The 21349-nt window shown below is 45.6% G+C and overlaps 1 protein-coding gene across 2 annotated transcripts in view; it reads right to left on the bottom strand.

Moving 5' to 3' along the window:
• TNR (tenascin R) overlaps window positions 1-21349 on the bottom strand; it is a 190019-nt gene that overhangs the window by 25918 nt on the left and 142752 nt on the right. For both annotated transcript variants that reach the window (XM_044267360.1, XM_044267359.1), the window contains exons 9-17: window positions 14152-14241; window positions 12851-13114; window positions 11984-12253; window positions 10725-10844; window positions 9666-9812; window positions 7027-7146; window positions 4255-4398; window positions 3444-3574; window positions 2397-2529 (exon numbers count right to left, since the gene is read on the bottom strand). In XM_044267360.1, the coding sequence (XP_044123295.1) occupies window positions 2397-2529; window positions 3444-3574; window positions 4255-4398; window positions 7027-7146; window positions 9666-9812; window positions 10725-10844; window positions 11984-12253; window positions 12851-13114; window positions 14152-14241 (1419 nt within the window). The remainder of the gene's footprint in view (window positions 1-2396; window positions 2530-3443; window positions 3575-4254; window positions 4399-7026; window positions 7147-9665; window positions 9813-10724; window positions 10845-11983; window positions 12254-12850; window positions 13115-14151; window positions 14242-21349) is intronic.

Raw genomic sequence — 21349 nt, 5'->3', positions numbered from 1 at the left:
ATCTCTAAGACAAAACCAGCAGAGTGTGGTATGCATCAATGACTTAAATTTAAACTTGAGCTTTATAGTCAAACTTGGCAAAAGCTTCCAAACATGGATATACCTTTGCTCCACTGGCCTCTCTTACACGAAGCTGCCACAGGGTTATACAGTAGTTTGGGTCTGGAATCCCAAATCCCGCTGGAGCCTCAGTGAGATCCAATGATCATAGGGTTAACAATTCAAGGAAATCTGGAGAGGAGGCCAGCGTAGTAGTGGTTTTGTTTGGTGAACAGTGCAGAGAGACCATGAGGATGTAGGTAGGTGTTTGTTTCTTTGTCTTTATGAAACAGTCAGTGGCGGACAGAGAAGCTGGTACAGTGGGATAGCCCAGGTAGATCTGGAGCAAGCCACAGTTGCCAGATACTGCAGAAACCTAAGGCATATTGTCATATACAACCACTAACTACGGCATTGCTAGCGTAGGAATTAAAACTTATACTACACTGAGCAAGCATTGAAATCAATGCATTAGGGGGATGATTTAGACCTAATAAATATGCAAATTGGGAGCTCTGTTTATGTTTCTGTCATCTGTGTCCTTTTTATGGGAAAGAAATTCTTAATTCAGTGAAAAGCTCCAATTCATGGGTCTTTGGGTGATAGCTTGAAAAGGAGGACCATGGAAGACCCTTTAACCTGTGAATATGCAAGGAAGGGCTTGGATTGGGAGGGTAGCACCTTGACACTGAGATAAGCCACTCCGTGAAAGAGCATGGAGGGTGAGTGTAACTGACGTCAGCTCCATAGAGGGATCAGTGTTGTCCAACTTCCTCTTGGTCAAGACCTTAGATTCATGTTTGGTGATGTGACTGAGGCTTATTTTTGTTTTTTAATTAAAAAATTGTTTTTCTGGGACGCCTGGGTGGCTCAGTTGGTTAAGCAGCTGCCTTCGGCTCAGGTCATGATCCCAGCGTCCTGGGATCAAGTCCCACATCGGGCTCCTTGCTCGGCAGGGAGCCTGCTTCTCTCTCTGCCTGCCTCTCTGCCTGCCTGTGCTCACTCTCTCTCCCTCTCTCTCTGACAAATAAATAAATAAATAAAAAGTTTTTCTGAATCATTTACTCATTGTAGACACTTTGTAAGATATTGAAAATATAAAAAAGGAGGGAAAAGAGGACTCATTCATAACCTCACTACCCTAAAGGTCTACTGGTAACATTTTGGTGTATTTGATCCATTGTCCTGCTTTGTCATTTAGAGCAAGTCTACAGAGAGAGGCACCTGGGTAGAGATGGGGGATCTTCTGTCACCTTCTTCATGATTGGGGGGAATGGGCTCTGGGACAAGGCAGGATTCCAGTCATCCTGGTATACTGAGATGGCAGGCAGACATACATCGAGGGATAAGGGATATGCTCACACTTGCCCCACAAATGTGCATAAACAAACCTCTAGGATGTGGGGCAGGAAGACAGTTCAAAGTCTGGACTGGTCCCTGTAGATAGGGACCCTAGGAAGTGACAGAAAAGATTGGTAATAGACACAGTCTCCACAACCAGATCAACTGAAGTCAAATCCCAGTTCTCTTACGTAAGAGCAATGGGGGTCTTGGATGAGTTACCTCCCATGTGGCTCAATTTCCTCATCTGTAAATGGGGATAATAGAACATATTTCATAGGCTGTCATGATGACTGAATTAGGTAATACATGTAATGCAGTCATGACAGTGCCTATTGTTAGCTTATTTCTTCTTATACAAATTAGGATACTCTTATCCCTTATGGGCATTTTCAGGTAATTTCTGCTCATACTTAGTTGGAGGAAGGCAAGAGGAGCAGCTGGATTCAGAAGCAGAAGGCTCTGGTTGTAGCTTGACCCAGCCACTTACCAACCACGCAAGTCATTTGATTTCCATGCACTCTGTTTCACCATCTGTGAAATGGGGGTAATAAGTCCCTCCTTACCAGTTGTTATAGGGACTTTGTTGAGACCATAGGATGCAAAAATACTTTGTGTATGGACAAGAACCCTAGATTTAATATGGAGGGTTTACTCTTGGTACTTTTATTAAGTGCTTCTCTGATTATAGGCTGCAGAGGAATCAAGGAGGGAAGGATGAACTTTGCTGGGAAATCACTTGCAGAAAATCTGAACCTGATGTCTTCAGTTGGTACATTTAGTGGGTCCAGGAGGACAAGGAATTTGTGCTGCTCATTCCTAGGGTTACCTTGATAGGTAGAAATTTCCTGGCAGGGCCTTGGAAGAGGGAAGGGGGGAGTGGAAGAAACCCTTACTGTCCTTCACAGGAAGAGTTTCTCTGGGAGGTTCCTCCCTGACCAAGCCCCTGAGAATCTGCTGAAGAGCCAGACATCATGCAGGGAAGAAGGCAGCGTCACAAGGGTGGCGTCTCTCACCTGTGGTGAAGGTGGTGGAGGTGAGGCTGCTCCGGGTGGTATCCTGGGCTGCCTGCAGGAGCACTGTGTAGTCTGTGCTCTCAGACAGACCCTCCAGTCGGATCCACGTGTCCTCTGCATCCACGATCAGCTCCTGTGGAACAAGCCAGGGAGGCAGGTGGAAGGGAGTGACCAGCATTCTGTTGAGAGGAGCTGGGAAGGGAAGCCCAGAGCCCACGGCCAGCTGGGTCAACATTGCCATGGCCATTGTGTGCTCTCCACTCCAGAACAAGGAGAGAACTGAGCCCATAAGCAGAGAGGACAGCTCCTGTGTGAGATCTAGGCACCTCCTGTCTCTCAGATGCACTTTGGCATAAAGGCAGGCAAGGGAATTGAATCCAGTGGTTTTCTGACCATACGAAGTTCCTCAGGACCCGGGGAGGGAAATCCTAGGCCTCCATATTCCATATCCAACAGAATAACTCTGCTTAAATCTACTGTATATATTCGGCTTCTGACTATGATTGCACTTAAAAAAAAAAAAAAAAAGGATTTCATTGTGAACAGAAGTTTGACAACCCGTGTTCTAGAAATACTGTTTCATCTGATCATATAACACAGAAATTTGTCATCTCGTCACTGCAGGCTATACAGATGTAGCCTTTATAATGCTTATTAAGAGGCATAAAAGACTGTTGAATTTGGTCTCCAGCTCATGTTTGCTTGGCCCTGCTATCGAAATTTTTTTCCCCCCAAAACTATGTACTTATGTAGGCTTGGAAGTTTCCAATGCTCTTTGCATCACCATATTGAAAGCCCCACCACAACCAAGTGAAGCCATGGAGGTAGACACCCCCTTTATCTGGACCAGAGACGAAGGCTTTGGGGGGTTTTGTGGTTTGCTTCAACTTATGAAGAGAGTAACAGCGAAGCCAGGACTAGCACCAACGTCTCTGGCTGGCAGACTCAGGCCCTTTCCTCAACAGCGTGTATGTATCCACCTGGCAAACCCCATTTGCTCCCTTTGGACTGCTTAAGAGAAAAATCTCCCTTACAGAAAAATCTCACCTTGCGGCTTCCATCAGTGGATCTGTAGGTTAAGATGTAGTTCTCAATCTCTGCTCTGGGAGGCTGCCAGGAGATCAGGGCACTTTGTCTGGTGACTTCACTGGCCGTCAGGTTTGCAGGAGGGTCCAGGACTACAAAAAAGGGAGAAAATGCCAGGAGTGCCTGCCTCTTCAGCTCCTCTCTGTTTGATTCCATCCCAGGCATGTGTATCTCTTTGCCCACCTATGTGGTCTCTGGGCTGCTCACACGCTGACCCTAGTTCCAGCTTGGACAGGAGCAGAAAGGGTGCTCCTGGGTCAGAAAAGCATCAGTCAGTGTCATGATCATCCCTGCAACTCTTCCCCCTTCCCTCATCTGGGCCTCGGGGCCTAGGTGGGACACCTTCCGATCTGACCTATGTCGGAAATCATGACTTTATTAAGTCAGTATGTCTGTTGAGCTCACTCCTGGGCTTACACCATTCCCACATTTATACCTCTGTCTAGTGTTCTGGCTGTGATTGTGCTCAGCTGCTCTTCCCAAGTATCAAGCCCTGTAACAGGCAGCAGATTTTTTCTGGGCCAGATGCCTGTCCAGTATTGGCCTCTCTTGGCCTGGTTCTACAGCTATCAGCCAGACCCAGAATGAGAGCGGGAAACAGACACGCATCTATTGCCTGAGAACCACAGCTCACTTTCCCTGGCGTTTGGGCAGCAGTCCACCGAAATACAAACAGCTCGTGGCTGCACTGTCCAAAGTGCAAAGTCTGTCATCGAGTCTAGGGACAAAAGGCATCTAGGGACGCCGGATGTATAGCCAGCCAGGTACTCACGGGTAGAGAAGTTGGTGCTGATGGTACCACTGGTGAGAGGTCCACTAGTGGCATACATATTAACAGTGTAGTGGGTACTAGGAAGCAGTCCAGAAAGCTGGAATTCCTCACTGCCTCCGTCAACCAGGATGGTCTCTCCAGCAACTGAAATCCAATGAACATGGGTAAGCATTGAGTAAGGCTATTCCACCTAGGAAAGCCCTTCCAAATGCAAAGGCATTTCATAAAGACTCCGTATTAGAGAATTTTGGAAAGAATCTCCTTAAGGTTATCTAGCTTAGCATTGTTTTCCACAGGAACATCCCCTCTCATCTTGTTTTGCCTCTTAGTTGAGAAAGATAGTCTTTATTTGGAGGCCAGATTGTCTTTCCATGACTTCTACTCAGGCCACTGGGGTTACAAAGATACAAAGAGTACGCTGAATCCTTTGTCTATGTGGCTCCTTCTTTCCGCCACTCCTCCTAATCCTGTCCTCTCCTCTAAGCTGCGAAAATTTATCTCCAACCACTGTTACATGCATGTGGCAATTCTAAAATCACTGATTCTTTGTGTTTATTTCTACTGCATTTTGCCTCATCGATTGAGTTTTGGACCACTGGTTCAGTTTATTGAAGTATATTTGAATTTGGATTCTACTGATCACAGTTTTAAAAAAATTTTTATTTAAGTACCATTCACAGGTGCATCACAGAGTGATTCAACTTCTCCAGCTATGCTCACCACAAGCACAGCGACCATCTCTCACCATACGGTGCTCTTACACCATCGTTGACTTACACGGTTTCGTTTTATATACAAATGTGGTGCGATGTCTTCTCTGTATTCATTTAGCTGTCACTAAAACTGCTTGTTAGAGCTGAGCCAAACTCTTCAGGGTGTTTTTAGAATACTCCTGAGTCACTCAGCATTTAAGAAAGGCACTTCCTCAAACTGGGTAGGGTCTGAGGTTTCAAGTTTCTTGGGGTCTAAAGGCATAGAAGTCATGCAAAGAAGTAAAAATCCAAACCATCTCTTTGAAAGAACAAACATAACGACTGTCATTTGCAGCATCCTGCCTGCAGCCTCTGCTCTGGCCACATCAAACCATGACAGTTGCTCCAAAGTCCTCATGGTCTCTTGTATCTCTACAGATGTGCTCAGGCTGCTCTTTATCTTACAATTCCCTGCCTTCTCTTCTCCTTCTCTAGCTTTATTTAAGATCTCCCTTCTTTCTTCCTCTCCACACCCTCACTCCCAAGGAGTGATCCATCCCATGTGGCCCAAGCTGTTTTGGGATTGCCTCTATTACAGCACTGCTCACGTTGGGTTCTAACCATGTGCCCATCTCGTCATCATCAGAAGTGAGTTCCACGAGGAGAAGCACCCAAGTTTTGTTTCTGAATTCTTACAGCTTTGTTGAGCGTATGGCTCATGGGAGGACATTCCAAAACATTTGTTGAATGAATGGAAGTCAGTTGCCATGACGGAGCCATGTACTTTGCACCTGTGAGCAGGTGGGTGGGAACATTGGAAGTTTTGACAGAAGACATAGTGTTGAAACTAAGACTTAGAGGATGGGTTTGTCTAGGAAGACACGTGGGGAGGGAATTTCCAGGTAGAGGAAATAATGCGTGCAAATGCACGGTGGTCTGGGAAGGCATGGTAGGAGTTAAGAAATGTCGGCCTGTGACATGCAAGGAGAGGGGGCAGGAGTTGAAATAGATTGTGTATGCACATAGATGGGTTATGATGTATCTGTAGTCATGATATTCATTCTTTGAGAGGTACTATTCAATTGGCTACCAGTCTATGTTACTCCAAATACGATCCATCATTTATTTTTCCATCTAAGTGATAAGTAGGTTTTTCTGATGCCTTGCTGAAATCCAAGTGTGCTAGCAGATTTGCCAATTAAAAAAAAAAGATATAAAATGGCTTTGGTAAAACTTATTCTTGGTGACCCTGTGCTGATATATTTTTCCTATTTATTTAATAGTCTGTTTTGGTTTTTATTTTCCCAAGCTTTAATAATCAGTTTACTTTACAGCTTACAAACTTGGCTTTCTCTGTCATCTTTTTGAAAATTAAGACATCTGCTTATCTTTTGTCTTCTTGTATCTCTGTTCTCTGGATTCCTGAATATAACCCACAACATTTCTGTGATCACATGTATAATTTAGGCAAGGAAATAACTTTCCCAGGCTTAGATACTTGAATTACTCAACATTTATTGTGCTTTGGGCTTCTTTATTCAACTTCAAATAGTGTAAGGTGAACAAGCATGGTGAGAAGACAATGAAACTCCAGACTTCATTTTGGCTCAAACTTTGGCGTTGGATGTGGGTAGACAAGACTAAAGCAACAGGGGTTTGCTAACTTTGGATGCTTTGTGACCATGTGTTATTTGCTACAAGCATCATGCTTTAGTGTTTTTCTTGCTCTATAAACATCTAGAAAAGTGTGCTTTCTTCCCTATAGCATTTGGGGGCAAGTCCTAGCTCAGTTCTGAATTTTCTCTTCCAAGTGCTATTCCTCTGTTTTTATATTTGCTTTCGTTTACATGCCCTTGTTGTATCTTTCCAATTCAGCTTTCTGAATTCCTGTAGTTGATATAGGTTGTAGAGTTTAGGGATATCTTTAGAGCTTTACAGGGAAAGTAAAGCAGGAAAATTTCTAAGATGTCCCTCACATTGATAAAATGTCCTTTTTTTTTTTTTTAAACTTTCATAATAGTCTTCAGCACCTATCCCCAACATTCCTACCTACCCAGTGCATAGACCTGTAAATATTCACCTGCAAAGTGTGTGAGAATAATGACATAGTTTTCCACTTGACCCATTGGAGGCTTCCACTGCAGCAGGGCTTCTGTTGGAGTAATGTTACTAGCAGTCAGATCCACAGGGTTGTCCATGGCTGAAACAGAGCCGGGAAGATCAGGTAAACATAGGAGATATGGAAGGATGGAAGTGCAGCAAACTATCTCTTATAGTTTCCTCCATTATGCTTGTCTGCTGCTGTGCCATACAAAACAATGAAGTGACTGGAGACCTCTTTCCTTCCTTCCTTTCTGATCCCAACTTCTTCTCCCTTCCCTTCTTTCTCACGAGTATGCAGTTCCCTCCTGATGGGCCCCAGATCTTCCTTTTAGTTGATCCATTAACTTATGCACAGAGCACTGTCAGGGGCTACAGCGGATTCCAAGGTATGGCTGTTGTGTTTTACACATTTAAACTTAGATGGAGAAACTAAGAACATAGAGGAATTGTTATATTTCTTTAGTTAATGAGATAATTTGCTTTCAAGGCTATTTGCACTTTCATAAATATAAGGGACATGTCTTAGGGGACAATCTCTGTTCATGAGCTTCAGAAAGTATGGTGAGAGTTCCATGAAGTCAAGGAGTATCCACAGCACCTAGAACTTGCAAGTTTCCCAATACTTGTGGAAGGACTGAATAGGACTCAGGTTGCCTTGAGAGTCATATATGATGAGTGAATTCTTGCTTTTCTACTCACAGGCTCCCTTTGTATTGAGTCTTGGGTATCCCTTTTGTGGTCTAGCGAGTCACGGGGAGTCTTTCAGGCTAACGGCCACTAGCGTCTGTTGGGGGGAACAGAGTTTGCTCAACACGGACTAGGTTCCTATTCTTATTTGCCCATGCTCTATGCCTTTGTTTCTTACTGTGCTTCCCTTCTATAAATTTGGGATTTATGCCAGAAATGGATGTTATTATAATAGTTTAGGTATCAACTCAACCTAAGTGTCATGTGATTTACTCTTGGGGACCAAGATATGTTGTTGATTTGGCCCTGTTCTCTAACTAAAGGTTTCCATTGCTTGTCTATGTTCCTTATTTGCAAGTGACAACTGTGAAATATTTTTTTAAATTTTAATATCTGAATTGTCAAAACAAGTTCTTCAAATGCAACCTCATGAATAGAGACAAAGAAGAAAAGTATTGGAAGACTACAGTTAGCTTCATCTCACTGAGATTAACTATGAGACCCTGAAAGAGGTCTCATTTTCCGAAGTTGTAAAATCATAGTTCTCACATTAAAACAACAGCAGGAAAGGACATTTCTGTGGGCAATCTGTTTATCAGGAATTTCCACAGTAGCTCTGTCTGAACCTGAAGGAGGGTGGTTTGGGTTGGTACGTGGCTGTATCTCCACTTCACAGGTACTTGCTGCTTATGACCAAGAACCCAAGGAATGGGGTTGACCCAACTTGACCCAAGTTGCTGCTTTCTTTTACCTTAGGGGTTAGAAGGTTCTTGAAATCCATTTTATAGTCCTCAAAGAGAAAAAGTCTAATTTCTTTAGCATGAATTTCTAAGACTTTCAGGAAGGTGCGTGGGAGGCTTCTTTGGACTCACTGGGCATCTCTTTGAGTCACTATTTCTTGATTCCTTAATGGTCACAGATAATTTGATGGAGAGGAAAGGCTGGACCAAAAGTATGGCTGCATTATGTGTATTTACAGGCCTGTAAGGAGACTAGGGAAGATGAGAATATCCTGTTGTGTTTTTTAGAAGAATAATTTTTTAGGTTCTGAAACATTCTGAGGGCATGTTTCTTTGGCCATTACTTTACAGATGTTTCTGGGCCTGTGAGAGCATCTACAAAAGCGGTGAGGAATTCCAAGTTACCTTTTCCTCATTCAGGAAATGCCATTCTCTGAGGAAATGAAGCAGCCTCAAAAAATTCTGGTATTCTAACGAGGCAAGCTGGATATTTCCCATGTGCAATGGGAAAAATAGCTTAACAGGGAGGTTAGGTCTGGGGACAGAAAACTTTGGCTGTTTCCTCTGGTGCCTTCTCTAGCAAATCTTTCCTAGTTCTGCATGGTGGGCGAACTCTGGGGCCAGAGCAGGAGGAGAAATAGAGCTGGTGCAGGAGCCCTGTCCTCAGGCCCATCCAAGGAGCTCATTTTCCAAAAATAGTCCTCCACCTTTGGAGCACAAAGCAATAGCCAATGCAGTGACTTGGTGGTTTCTGACTAGGATGAAGAGCTTCAGGAATCTGAGGATTATTACTGAAATAACAACCCTTTCCTTCCCTGAGGTAAAATTTACATGACTGAGTCTTTTAAAAAATTAGATGAGATGATTAGATGTCTGCTCTGGAATTCTCTTCCATAATGGGTCTTCAAAAGGTCACCTCTATTGAAAATTTCTGACCTAAACCAATAAAACTCTTAGAAGAGTGTTACTCTCTAAATTCCCAGTATTAGAGAGGAATAGCAGAGGGAAGAGAAACCATAAATTGCTTTGCATGACATAGTGAGCCACAGGAGCACTCAGAAATGGAGCTTCTGAGCCCAAAGGCAGTGTCTTCTGTATTAGCCAGAACAACTCCATATTTGCCCCTTCTGTCTGTTGCAGGTCCTCAACCAGGGTCCTGACTTGGTTCATGACAGGGAGACATGCCTACCTGTGTGAATGAGGGTACAGATACGCTCACTCTCTTCCCTGCCCCGCACGCTGTTGAGACTGATTTCGTATTCAGTAGCTGGATATAGCTTGGTGATGGTGAATTCCGTCACCGTATTGGGCACCACTGAGCTGTCCAACCGTCCCACTAAGGAAAAGAAGACACTGTTCAAGTTCATGGATGCTTCACCAACATAGCTAATGGTATAGTCTACATAGAAGCTTCTGGCAGCACTTCATCATGAAGCACAGTTGGGTTCAAGGCCCAGCATTCATTGGGGAGGATGGAGAAATGGTTCATAGATTGAGAATGTTGGAGCTTGAAGAGGCCTGGCATGCTAGTCCCAACCCCTCATTTTATAGGTTCCTTGGAGCAAAGAAAAAAGGTGGTTAGGTGGTTTTCTAACAAGCTGGTCTTCTTAAGGCAGTCAAGAGGTCATGGCTGCAAAGAGTGGTCCACGTAGCCCAGAGAGAGTCTGGAAAACAATCCCACTGCCTGTTGGAAGTGGGCATGCCCTCTACTTTGTTAACAATGTGGCATGCTCTAGCAGGAACTAGCAGAAAGCAGGGGAGGTCTGGACCAATTTTTTCGGACTCAAAACTTGGCTGGAGTGGTAGAAATAGAACCTCCATCACTGTGGTTCCTTTTAAGGCTCCATCTAGTTCAGCTAAGTCTTTAGACATTCCCCAGGATTCTAGTCTTAGACTTCACTCTCTTAGGAGCGTAAATGTGACTCTGGCTCTTGGCAGAATTCTTTAGGGTTCTTTGTCATTTACTACACTGCTTAGATAAGGTGACCAATTACCATGGCTCACTCCGCTGGTGGAGAGCCTGCTTTCTGGGTGAATATAGTCAAGACTTTTGTGAGAGGAGTTGGTCAGGGTTTCTTGGCTGTTCCTTCTCAGCCCACTCTTGTGCTGGAACATGCCACAGAGAGGAAGAGAATGCAGGCGGTGTCTGGAGGGGACTGATATCCTCTGGGATATGCAGTAGTCCCATCACAACCTTCACTTAGCTCCAAATCCCATCCACTTGTGAGAAATCAAATAACTTTATTACCTTGTGTTGGCCGGTAGGAAACTCGGTAGTAATCAAAAGATGCAACGGGAGGGCTCCAGGAGACCATAACTGAATCCTTGGTCACGTTGCTAATTGTGATGTCTTTGGGGGGATCAATTCCTACACGGAACAGAGTAGTTATGGGGAAAAGACAGAAAGCACAGTGTGAAAAAACGATTCCTATCATTGGTTTCATGGGGACCAAGAGCTAATAGGGCTTCAGAGGCAGACGAGATCTTTATACCAGAGCCCCCTTAAAGCCATGGTCAGGCCAAAATTTCACCTGAAACCTTAGAGTTATTGGCTAAAACCATGTTCATGGGGAATATTTTAACAACATGAAGTCAAGTTGGCAAGCTCTGTGCTAGACAGCAACTATCACCAGTGTGTGAGGTGGGAACCTTACTTTAAGTTCATATGTTTTGTTTTGAACTGAGAGTAACATGGTCATTTTCTCTGGAGAAACTTCTCTTGGACAAACCCAGCTGTGTCTTATTTTTTTACCAGCCACCTACGGTTCAATTTGGAAAAACCGTCTGTCGAGTCTAGAGGGATTTCAGAGCACAAGTCCAGAACAAATCCACTTTCCTAAATTGTATTTCATCTGTACTGGATACTTTAATTTTTTTTTGACTCCTGGAGGATCCCAGGGTCAATACCAGCCAGTGCTTAATCCACTTGTCCAGTTTGTGAGTTCTTGTTATTATGTAGGAAACCAGTGAAATACATGTGTCTTCACCCACATGCACACTCCTATCTGGGATTGTATTTGAGAATTATGAGGCAAACATGGTCCAGTTCATCTCAGAGTGCCTGTGTTTTCCAGGCAACACTCAAATCAACCCCATTTTCTGAGTCTCAGGTTCCCACATGGTTGCCTGCCAGTCCCATATAATTTTGAGGAAGCATCATTCATATGAGTGACGTTACTGAGCAGTCAGAGATGGGGTTTCCTCTTGAAGGCTAATTCTCTTCAGACTGGTCGTGTAGACCAGTTGGTCCTCTGGACCAACACATTCAGGCCCTGGCTTCCTTAAGACATTGAGTCCATCCTGCCTTCCCAAAGGAAGGTTCCCATCTTATACATTCTGAGCGATCCTGGAAGAGGTGGTTTTTTTCAGAACAGCTCACAGGCCCTCTCTAGCTAAATGGCTCAGCCCCCTACTCCTTGGGTATTTCTCTTTGTAAAGTTCATTGACTTGTTAAAGACCTCTGGAGGCACTCCTTTCACTACCTGCTGCCAAGTCCTCCACCCTCACCTGTGGTGATGGAGCCCACAATGGGCTCAGAGGTCACAGTGCCGTGGACCGCTACCAGGTTCACAATGTACTCAGTGGCTGGCTGCAGCCCCATCAGGACAGTATGCCTCTTGGTGGCATCCAGGGAGACCTCTGTCATCTCTTCCTCTTCATCACGAGGGCTGTAGTTCAGAATGAGTCTGTCTGCTGGAGGGGATGGGTCACTCCAGGTTATGTTTACACTGGAGGAGGTCACGTGAGAGAAGTGTAAATGCGAGATGGGGCGGAAGCCTGTAAAGCAGAGGAGATCATGGTTCTGAAACATGGGAAGTGGTGGTGGCTTTGAAGAGCCAACTGACTGAAGCAATCTGTTTGCTTTGTAACCTAGGACCCCCCCCTTCATGTGCCAACTCAGAGCTTGCAACTTCTCACTCTCCACGCCTGTCCATGATCCTTTCTCCATCCCATATATGGAAAAATGAATGCCCTCAGCAGGGTAAAACCTCTGTGAGTTATTTGTAATACTCACCCAGGATTTAACATCTTTCTCCTAGGAGAAATTTTACCTGCTTGCAAGGATCCTCTGAATGCCCACTGATTTAGTGCGTGCAGGGGAACATGAACAGAATCAACCCCTTTGTCCAGGCTGTAGAAAACCAGATACACATTTTCTGGCATTGTAGGCAGCCTTGCTCATCTCTCCCCCTTATTTCCAACCGTTCCATCTTGATATATTTATTCATTTCTCCTCTACCTCTTCTTTCTCTACCCACATTCCTCCTTCTCTAAACAAAATGGGGCATTCAAAGAGTGGGTTGCCTAGATGACCTTCATGTACTAAGATCCATTAACCCCTGAACCCAGCTGGGGTTTCTGCTACCTTCATACCTGTGAAGGCGTCCACCGTGGACTCGAAGCTTTGCTGCCGACCCCTCTCAGCAGTGATTGAAATGATGTACTCTGCTCCAGGCTCTAGATCTGTCAGGGTGTATGAGGTCCTGTCCTTGGGCACAGTGACTTCTGAGGCGATGCCGGAGGATGGGGTGAAGGTAATTCGATAGTGATCAATGGGGCCACTGGCCTTGGTCCAGATGAGGGAGATGGAAGTTTCCGAGGAGGCTGTCACCATGAGGTCTCGGGGACTGTCAAGTTCTGTGGATCAACACAAGTGGCCTAATTTACACAAGTTCCAGAGATCGGGCAGTATTTATTGGAATTGGACCTCCCTGTGGATTTCTAAGCTATCAGCAGGCCTGCTGACCACAATGATTAGCTTGTCATTGCTGACAATTAACTCACATTTTGTTAAACACCTTCCCTTTGAAAGATGGCCAAGGGCTTGGAATATAGACAATCTGGGTAAAGCCATCAGGGGCTCCCACACCACCACACATCCACGTCTGGGACAAAGCTGGATGCTGGGTGTCAAGCTCTCTATATTCATTTTCTCCCAGCCTTTCTCAGCAAGCCAGCCAGGGTAAAACAGGAGCCACTGTCAAGTAGGGATATGATCTTCCTGGCAACAGTAGTTTCTGAGGCCATTTTGACTGACCTGGCCATGTGTGTGCAAATCTGAGAACTTCTGGGGAACCCATGTCCTCATGGTTCTCTAGAGAGGTTGTTTCCACTAGAATGAGCCTTGGGACAGGGATTGGTTCAAAATCCCCAGCTCAGTCCAGGCTGCCTGTATCAAAGGCACTAGAGTGACTTTGAAATTTACCCAGAATTTGGAAGCAAACCTTCTGGAGCCAGATTAGCAGGGGTGGACTTTCCCTTTGTCCTTAGATTTAATGGGTTGTTTCCAGATCTCAACCCTTATCCCTGTGGCCTTTCTGAGGGCTTCTGTCATGCATGATGAGGGACATCACATTCTGCCTGTTCTGGGGTAGTCTAGAAAGAAATATGACCTGCAATGACACCAACAGATTTGGAATTTTCCACCTCCGTGGGCAGCCCTTCAGTCTGTGGGAGATGTGGGGAAGACAGGGAGACTATCCTGCATGCCGATGTCAGAGGTTAGGCATGGAGATCACTGCAGGGAGATGTTTCTAGCCTGGTAACAGTCACCCAGGGACCTTTTCATGAAGGGACATTGTCTTCTGACCAAGCCTTGCCAGGACAAGCCTCCATGGCTTATCAGGCCTACAGAGATTATCCTGGTTTTTTTTGGCACCAATCCTCTTACTCACCAGTCCTGGCATTCATGGTGGCTGGTACACTTTGCTGTGAGTCCATGACAGCGGAAATTCCAACTCCGTACTCAGTGCCGGGCACCAGATCTGTTGGCAGATGCAGAAACAACCATTATTCCATGTGAGTGTCTGTGGTGGGAAAGGCAGAAAGGAGGGAAGCCAATGAGCTCAGATTCCTGTTCAGATCTTACATTTAGTCCTTCCTGAATCTCCTCCTAATTTTACTGAGGACGAAATCCCAATTTTACACCGTAGAAAGTCCATACCAAGTCAACAGGACGAAGCGTTCAGTGCAGAACTCCCTTCTTCCTGCTGATCTCAGGAAGGCAGCCAGGATGCCCTGCTGGTGACCTTCAGAAATGTGCTCTGCTGTGGAAGGTCTCCGCGTGGTACTTAGAGTCTCAGATTGGTTACCATGGGTGAAGGGAGTCCTTGTATAGGCTGAGAATCGGAGGAGTGTGTCATCGAGAGGGATTGTGTGGACTTGGGCCTTTAAAGCATTTTTTGAACATTGTGTGCGAGCATCAACTGCACCTTTTATAGGCAGGGACTGAAGCCATATGAAGACTCTAGGATCCCTTCTAGGGAGCAACACTGGATGAACTTTCTGAGCACAGGAGGTCAGGCCTTTCACGTAGGCACAGGCAGAAGCCCTGTTGCTGTGGGCTCCTACCAAGGTCAGCAATTCAGACCCCAGGGTATTTGAAGTTATGGATCCAATCTCAGGATGACTTCTGGGGGAACTCTGGAGATGGAAAAGGTGCAAAAACTCTCCAACTAAAGGATGTAAGCTTCTTTGGGGGAAATTCTTTAGGGGTTTAATACAAATAATTGTTGGGAGCCTCCCAGGATATCTACAATTATCTGTGGGTATTTCCTTATCCTCTCTCACATTCATTTTCAGACTAACTGGCTTGACTGGTATATTAATTTCCTATTGCTGCTGTAACAAATTACTACAGTTTAGTGGCTCGGAACAACATAAATCTATTATTGTACAGTTCAGTGTTCAGCAGGTCTGAAGTCTAAATGGTTCAACAGGGCTGCAGCCTCTAGAGGCTCTGGGGGAGAAATCATTTCTTTGCCTTTCCTGGCTTCTAGAGGCTGCCTGCATCCCTTGGTTTGTGGCTCCTTAACCCATCTTCAAAGCCGACAGAACAGCATTTTTTTAAAAGGTTTTATTTGTTTATTTGACAGAGATCACAAGTAGGCAGAGAGGCAGGCAGAGAGAGAGAAAGAGAGAGAGAGGAGGAAGCAGGCTTCCTGCTGAGCAGAAATCCCGATGCGGGGCTTGATTCCAGGACCCTAGGATCATGACCTGAGCTGAAGGCAGAGGCTTTAACCCACTGAGCCACCCAGGTGCCCCCAGAACAGCATTTTTAAGCCTGTTTCTGTTGCTGACCTCTGTGTCCATTGCCTCATCTTCTACTGAGTGTTCTCCCTGTATCCCTCTTTTTTTTTTTTAAGATTTTTTTTATTTGTCAGAAAAAGAGGGGAAGAGAGAGAGTGAGCAAGAGCAAGCATAAGCTAGGGGAGCAGCAGGTGGAGGGAGAAGCAGGATCTCCACTGAGCAAGGAGCTGGATGTGGGACTCGATCCCAGGACTCAATTAAGACCTGAGCCGAAGGCAGACACTTAACTGACTGAGCCACCCAGGTGTCCTCCCTGTGTCCTTCTTCTAAGAACACTTGTTCTTACATTGGCCCCACTGAGAACTTAATCATATCTACAAATTCCTTTTCACCCATATACAGTGACAGAGTCACATGTTCCTGGGATTAGAATGTGGACATCTTTGGGGGCGATTATTCTAGCATCAAACCAGCCTCAAATTTGCCCTCGAAGTGGGATTGTAGAAAAATACGAGATCAAATCATCACCTTTGGGGACCCCGTGATGAGTCTGAGTCCTTCTGGTAGGCATTTGTGTGTGGGAGGTGGGGCTCTGTATGGGCCCACAAGATCCCAGTTTGATGATTGTGCTATTCTGCATTTATGTACTTTGTTCTTTTCAAAATACCTGAACGTGCTTTGACCCTCACCACCACCTGTGAAAGGTAGGATGGGGAGTCTTTTCTCCAACTGCATTAGTTTCTTGTGGCTGTGGTGACAAATGAGGACAGCAGGGTGGCTTACAACAACAGAAATTTATTCTCCCACAGTTCTGGAGTCTAGAGGGCCCAAATCAATGTGTTGGTGGGCCGGGCTCCCTCCAAAGGCTCTAAGGGGGAGCGTCTTTCCTTGCCTCTTCCAGCTTCTGGTGGTTGCCAGCCATCCTGGGCTTTCCTTACTTGTCGCTGCATCACTTCAGGCTCTGCCTCTGTTGTCTCATGGTGTCTCAGCTCATGCTGCTACCACAAATGGCCATAGACTGGGTGGCTTAAACTGCATTTATTTCCCACAGTTCTGGAGACTGAGAAGTCCAAGATCAGGGCATCAACAGATTTGACATTGGGTGGACCTCACTTCCTGGTTCATACATGGCCATCTTCTTGCTGTATTCCCACTCAGTGGAAAGAAAAAGAGAACCCTCTGGGGTCTCTCTTTTATAAGGGTGTCAATCCCGTTCATGAGTGTTCCTTGCTCATGGCCTAATCACCCCCCAAAGGCCTTATCACCTAACATCACAATGGGAATGATGTTTGCACCATATGAATTTTGGGGCAACACGAACATCAGTCTGTAACAGGGCATTCTCCCTGTGTGTCCTTGTCTTCTCCCTTCATATGAAGACACCGGTCACATCACATTTGGGGCCCACCTAATCTGTTTTGACCTCATTATAATTTGATTTCATCTATAAAGACCCTATCTCCAAATAAGGTCACATTCACAGATTCCAGTCGGACATGAATTTTGGGGAGGACACTATTCAAACAAATACACCATCATGTTATAAAAAGAAACTAAGGCAAAGGTTCAGGGCCTTTAAGAGTGGAATGTGCAGTCATGCCCCCAATGTCATCCACTCCCCTGAGCAGCTATGACTTCCCCCGGATCCCTAAAGTAATAGGAATGATTTTGACAGGAAATGCATTGAGCAACCTTTCCTTAACAAATGGGTTCTTTTAAAAAAAATACTTATCTATTTATTTTAGAGAGAGAGAGATAGTGTGGGGGGGGCAGAGGGAGAGGGAGAGAGAGCATCCCCAGCACACTCCCCACCAAGGGTGGAGCCTGACGTGGGGCTCAGTCTCAGGACCCTGAGCTCATGACTGTGGGATCACAACCTGAGCCAAAACCAAGAGTTGGATGCTTGACCGACAGCACCCCCCAATGCATCCCACAAAGGGCTCAGTTTAACGAAGGGGAATGCTGCATGGTACCCAGAGGGTTCCACACCTTCTCCTCGGAATAGCTTAGTTCAGTGAAGCAATAACGCCCTCCCCCATGCTTGAGTATGGCAGAACCACCAGGTCTACTGACCAGGCTCTCTTGGAGGAATGCATTCAAACCAGCCCTCTTTTCCCTTTCAGACCAGCTCCATCCACTTCTCAATCCTTCATTCTTTCTTTCTCTAAAGTGTCAACATCAGTGGAGGTCAAGGTTGAAGTCTGGCTTTGAGGTCTGCTGTGCTTACGTTGACATTCGGGCTCTGCCACTTTCTACCAGGTGTTCACTTTGGTACTTGGCATGTTTGAGCTTCAATTTCTGTAGACTGGGAAGAGCAATGGTGTGTATCTTGGAAGGTCATCTTGAGGAAGAAATGAACTACGGTGCCTGTCCCACTCCAATAGTAGCCAATAGCGTTATTATCTTGCTCAGAGGACTACTCCAGGATCTTGAGTCCTTTTTTGTGTGCCCCAGGCACGTTCAGGCTGGTCCCTGGCACACCTGTCATCAGGTGGCTGAGGCTTATGCCTATTGGCTCCACTGAAACCAGTGATTCAGGGAGTCCCCATCAGTGAGGAGCCCACCCCCTGGCTGGGGGGAAGTACCTGTCACTAGATCGAGTCCATGATAGCAACGCCCCCAGAGCTGTTCCAAGCACACATTTATCTCCATCAATATGTTCAGCGGGCCCCAGGTACATCCTCGGTTGGAGAAATTAGATTACCTTTGGGACATGAACTACTTTTCTTAGGCATCTGATTGAAACCTTCAATTGCCTGTAACGCAGTAGAAATTCTCTGACGTAGACGAAGGGTGACAGATCAAGGGAGTAAGACAGAAATTATATGTTGCCAAATGGATCTAACATGTAACGTTTTCATCTGAGTTTCTTATTTATGAAGCTTAAATGAAATGTTCAATAATTTACAACGGAATCATCTTTTCCCAGAAAACGGCAGAGCAGAATTTAAAGTGCTCTTGTCCCAGGCTTTCTGTCTAGGGGATGGGAAAGTGGGACTCACTTATAGGTTCCTGCCTGCTGTTTCCCTTTGATTTCCTGTAGCTTTCTTCCTGTGCTACAAGTGAATTGTTGCTCTTTGCCAGCAGGTAAAATACAGTTCTGCTGGAAAAGAAAATGTGTGTCGAAGGCACACCCAGCACTCTTCTACATCAGCCCTCGGTGGACGCCCAGGGATTTCTCACTTTCTAAAGACCCCATCGCTCTCCATCAATGCTCCCTTTATCTCTCCATCGACCTCCCGAAAGCGGTGGCCTATGAATGGCTCCATTGCTTTGCTGCACAATAGCTCAGAACATCCATCCCAGAGGAAACCACACTCTCCATGCCTTATAGAACTTCCTTTGTTCATCTTGGAGGCTGATCCTTTTCTCAACTCTTTAATGGCACGCCCATTCTTCTCTGAACTCCCAAAAGCATGGAGTTCATTCACTCACCAAACATTATTGAGGGCTTCCTTTGTGCCTGGCCCAGGCGATGCCAGGGTGAGCTGAATGGACATCACCCTTGCCCTTCCCTGACGGACATGAGAAGAAATCTGTACTGAAGGAGGAAATTATTTATTGAACACCCACAATATACCAAGCACCGAGCTGCGTGTATTAGGTAATCTAGAAGCTGAAGGTAATTTTTGTTTGAGTGACTGATGGTCAAGAGTCCTGCTACTACTATGGTTCCTTAGAGATTGTACCTTGTGTCTCATTTAATTCCCTTGCAGCTCTGCTGGGAGGGCATTACTGATGAGCAAATAGAGGCTTAGAGAAGTCCATTCCTTGACTGAGGTCATGAGGCTAATGGACAATAAAACTGGTTTTGGAACTCAAGTCCCTTGTTTTTTTCTGATCTGTTACAGCATGGTCTCTGTCCCTAAGAATCTTAGAGGCTAGTGGAAGGGAGTGGAGTAGCAGATTGGAATTTGAGGCATTTGGCTTGCTAACTAAAGAAACCATTTCAGAGGGGGGAATGGGACCAGCATCGGTGGCAGTGGCCAGGGTAAGATTTCTGGAGAAGGGACTCGAGTTGAACGTTGAAAGCTAGTCAAGGTTAGGAAAGGTAGAGGGCAGGAGATACAGAATTCTCTGGTGGCCATGGGAGCAAGAAGAGATTAGTTAGGGCTGAAGAGCAACGGGAATGAGCAAATTCGTTCCTGCACTGCAAGGACCGTGGGCGATGAAAGTAGAATGACTCACTTCCCCCTGTTTAGGAGACTTGTTCTTCCAGCTTCCTGCTGCTAGCAGGAAAGTGGTGGGGGAAGAAGCTGCTTCTTCTTGCCAGCAAAAAACATGAAAAAGACCCCTCAGGATCTGCAGGCTTTGTTGGGTTCAGGTGGATCCATAGAAATAGGGACCATCTCCATCTCTAAGTCCCTGGGTTTGTCTCCTGAGAACTTTGAACCTTTAGGCTTCCAAACTAGGGTGAGGGTTTTGTTGGCCCTAGTGCATTACAGGACACCTGCTCTCAAAGGGAGGAGCAATCTGAAGACCCTGTACCCAAGGGGTTGTAGTCCATCTCTCAGTTTTTACAGCAATAATGTTACTATACGGTTACTTTAGTTTTCATGTTGGTCTCCTTACTAGACTTGGGTCTTGGGTTTGATTTTTTATATAATTCAGTCCATAGCATAGTGAAAGGAACATAAGATGCATGGAAGTAGCATAGCCAGAGTGATGGGAGTGTTGGGAAGTCTTATAAGGGGATGTCTGTACTGGGTTTGAAGGATCAGAGGTATTTAGGTAGAGAAAGGGCATTACAGGCAGAAGATGTAAATAATAATAATAATAATAATAATAATAATAATAATAATAGATGTAAAGGGAGATCTGATAAAATAATTCATGAAAACCAGGCACCTAATATAGGACCCCTCATAGTGGAAGTTCCAGAATTTGGGTACTAGGGATTTCAAAGATGGGAAATATTTGGAGACAGACAGAGGATTTTCTGAGAACCCCTGAAATCACACCATATGGGCAATAATTTACTTTTTAGTATAATGGGGGTTTAAGCTCCCAGGATCCCCCTGGGTCATGGTAGATGTTTCTCCAAGGTTCCCTGAATGAATCGGGCTTTGGAGGACATCTACCTGCTTTTGGAGTGTACCGACTTTAAGGACAGGTGCCACAAATCTATATTAAAATAATAATAATAGTACTAAGGAATATTCTTCAATACAACTCTCTTGTTGCCAATGAGATTAATGAGAAACATGGCTCATCATGTTCTGTCCTATAGGAACATCCCCTCTCTGGGTCTTCTCTGTAAACAAGCCCTTCCCACTGAAGAAGCCAAAGCAGGAGATGAAAACTCCCCCCCCTGGCTTTTCTCCTGGTTCCCTCGTCCCACTCCTTTAACACGAATAAGAAGCAGATGCCCTTATGCTCTGGCTCTGTGAGGAGGAGGGGTGCGGAAGCTTCTGCCCTTTCTCTCCTCTCTTCTTCTTGGGTCTCTGCAGCCCACTCCTCACTGTCTGGCCCCTGGAAGGTGGTGCCTTGTTCAGAGGGCGCCTTCCCAAAGTGGCCACTTGGAGTCGCTGTGACTTCACCAGAAGGAGGCTGAGCACAGCCTGGCCCCGGCCACAGGCCCATTGCCCGACTCCTCCTAGTCCTCAGAAGAGCCTGCAGGGAGTTGGAGGTCTGGCGCCCGGCCCGGTGTTTGTGCCCAGGCACATTAGGGAGTGCAGACAGGGTGAAATGAACATCAAGTGCCCTGGTCGGCCCCGCTTCGCCAGCTGGCCTTCCCTGGGAGGCTCAGATTTCTTCGTGGAAAATCCTCCTGTGGACAAGCTCATCTACCTTTGCACCTTGAGGAACCCACCTTCTCACCACTAGACCCCCACACCCCCGGGA

This window comes from Neovison vison, chromosome 10 (assembly GCF_020171115.1).
Source record: "Neovison vison isolate M4711 chromosome 10, ASM_NN_V1, whole genome shotgun sequence".
Taxonomy (NCBI): domain Eukaryota; kingdom Metazoa; phylum Chordata; class Mammalia; order Carnivora; family Mustelidae; genus Neogale; species Neogale vison.
The sequence above is the reverse complement of the archived record's forward strand: the minus strand, read 5'-3'. Positions and strand labels throughout refer to the sequence as shown.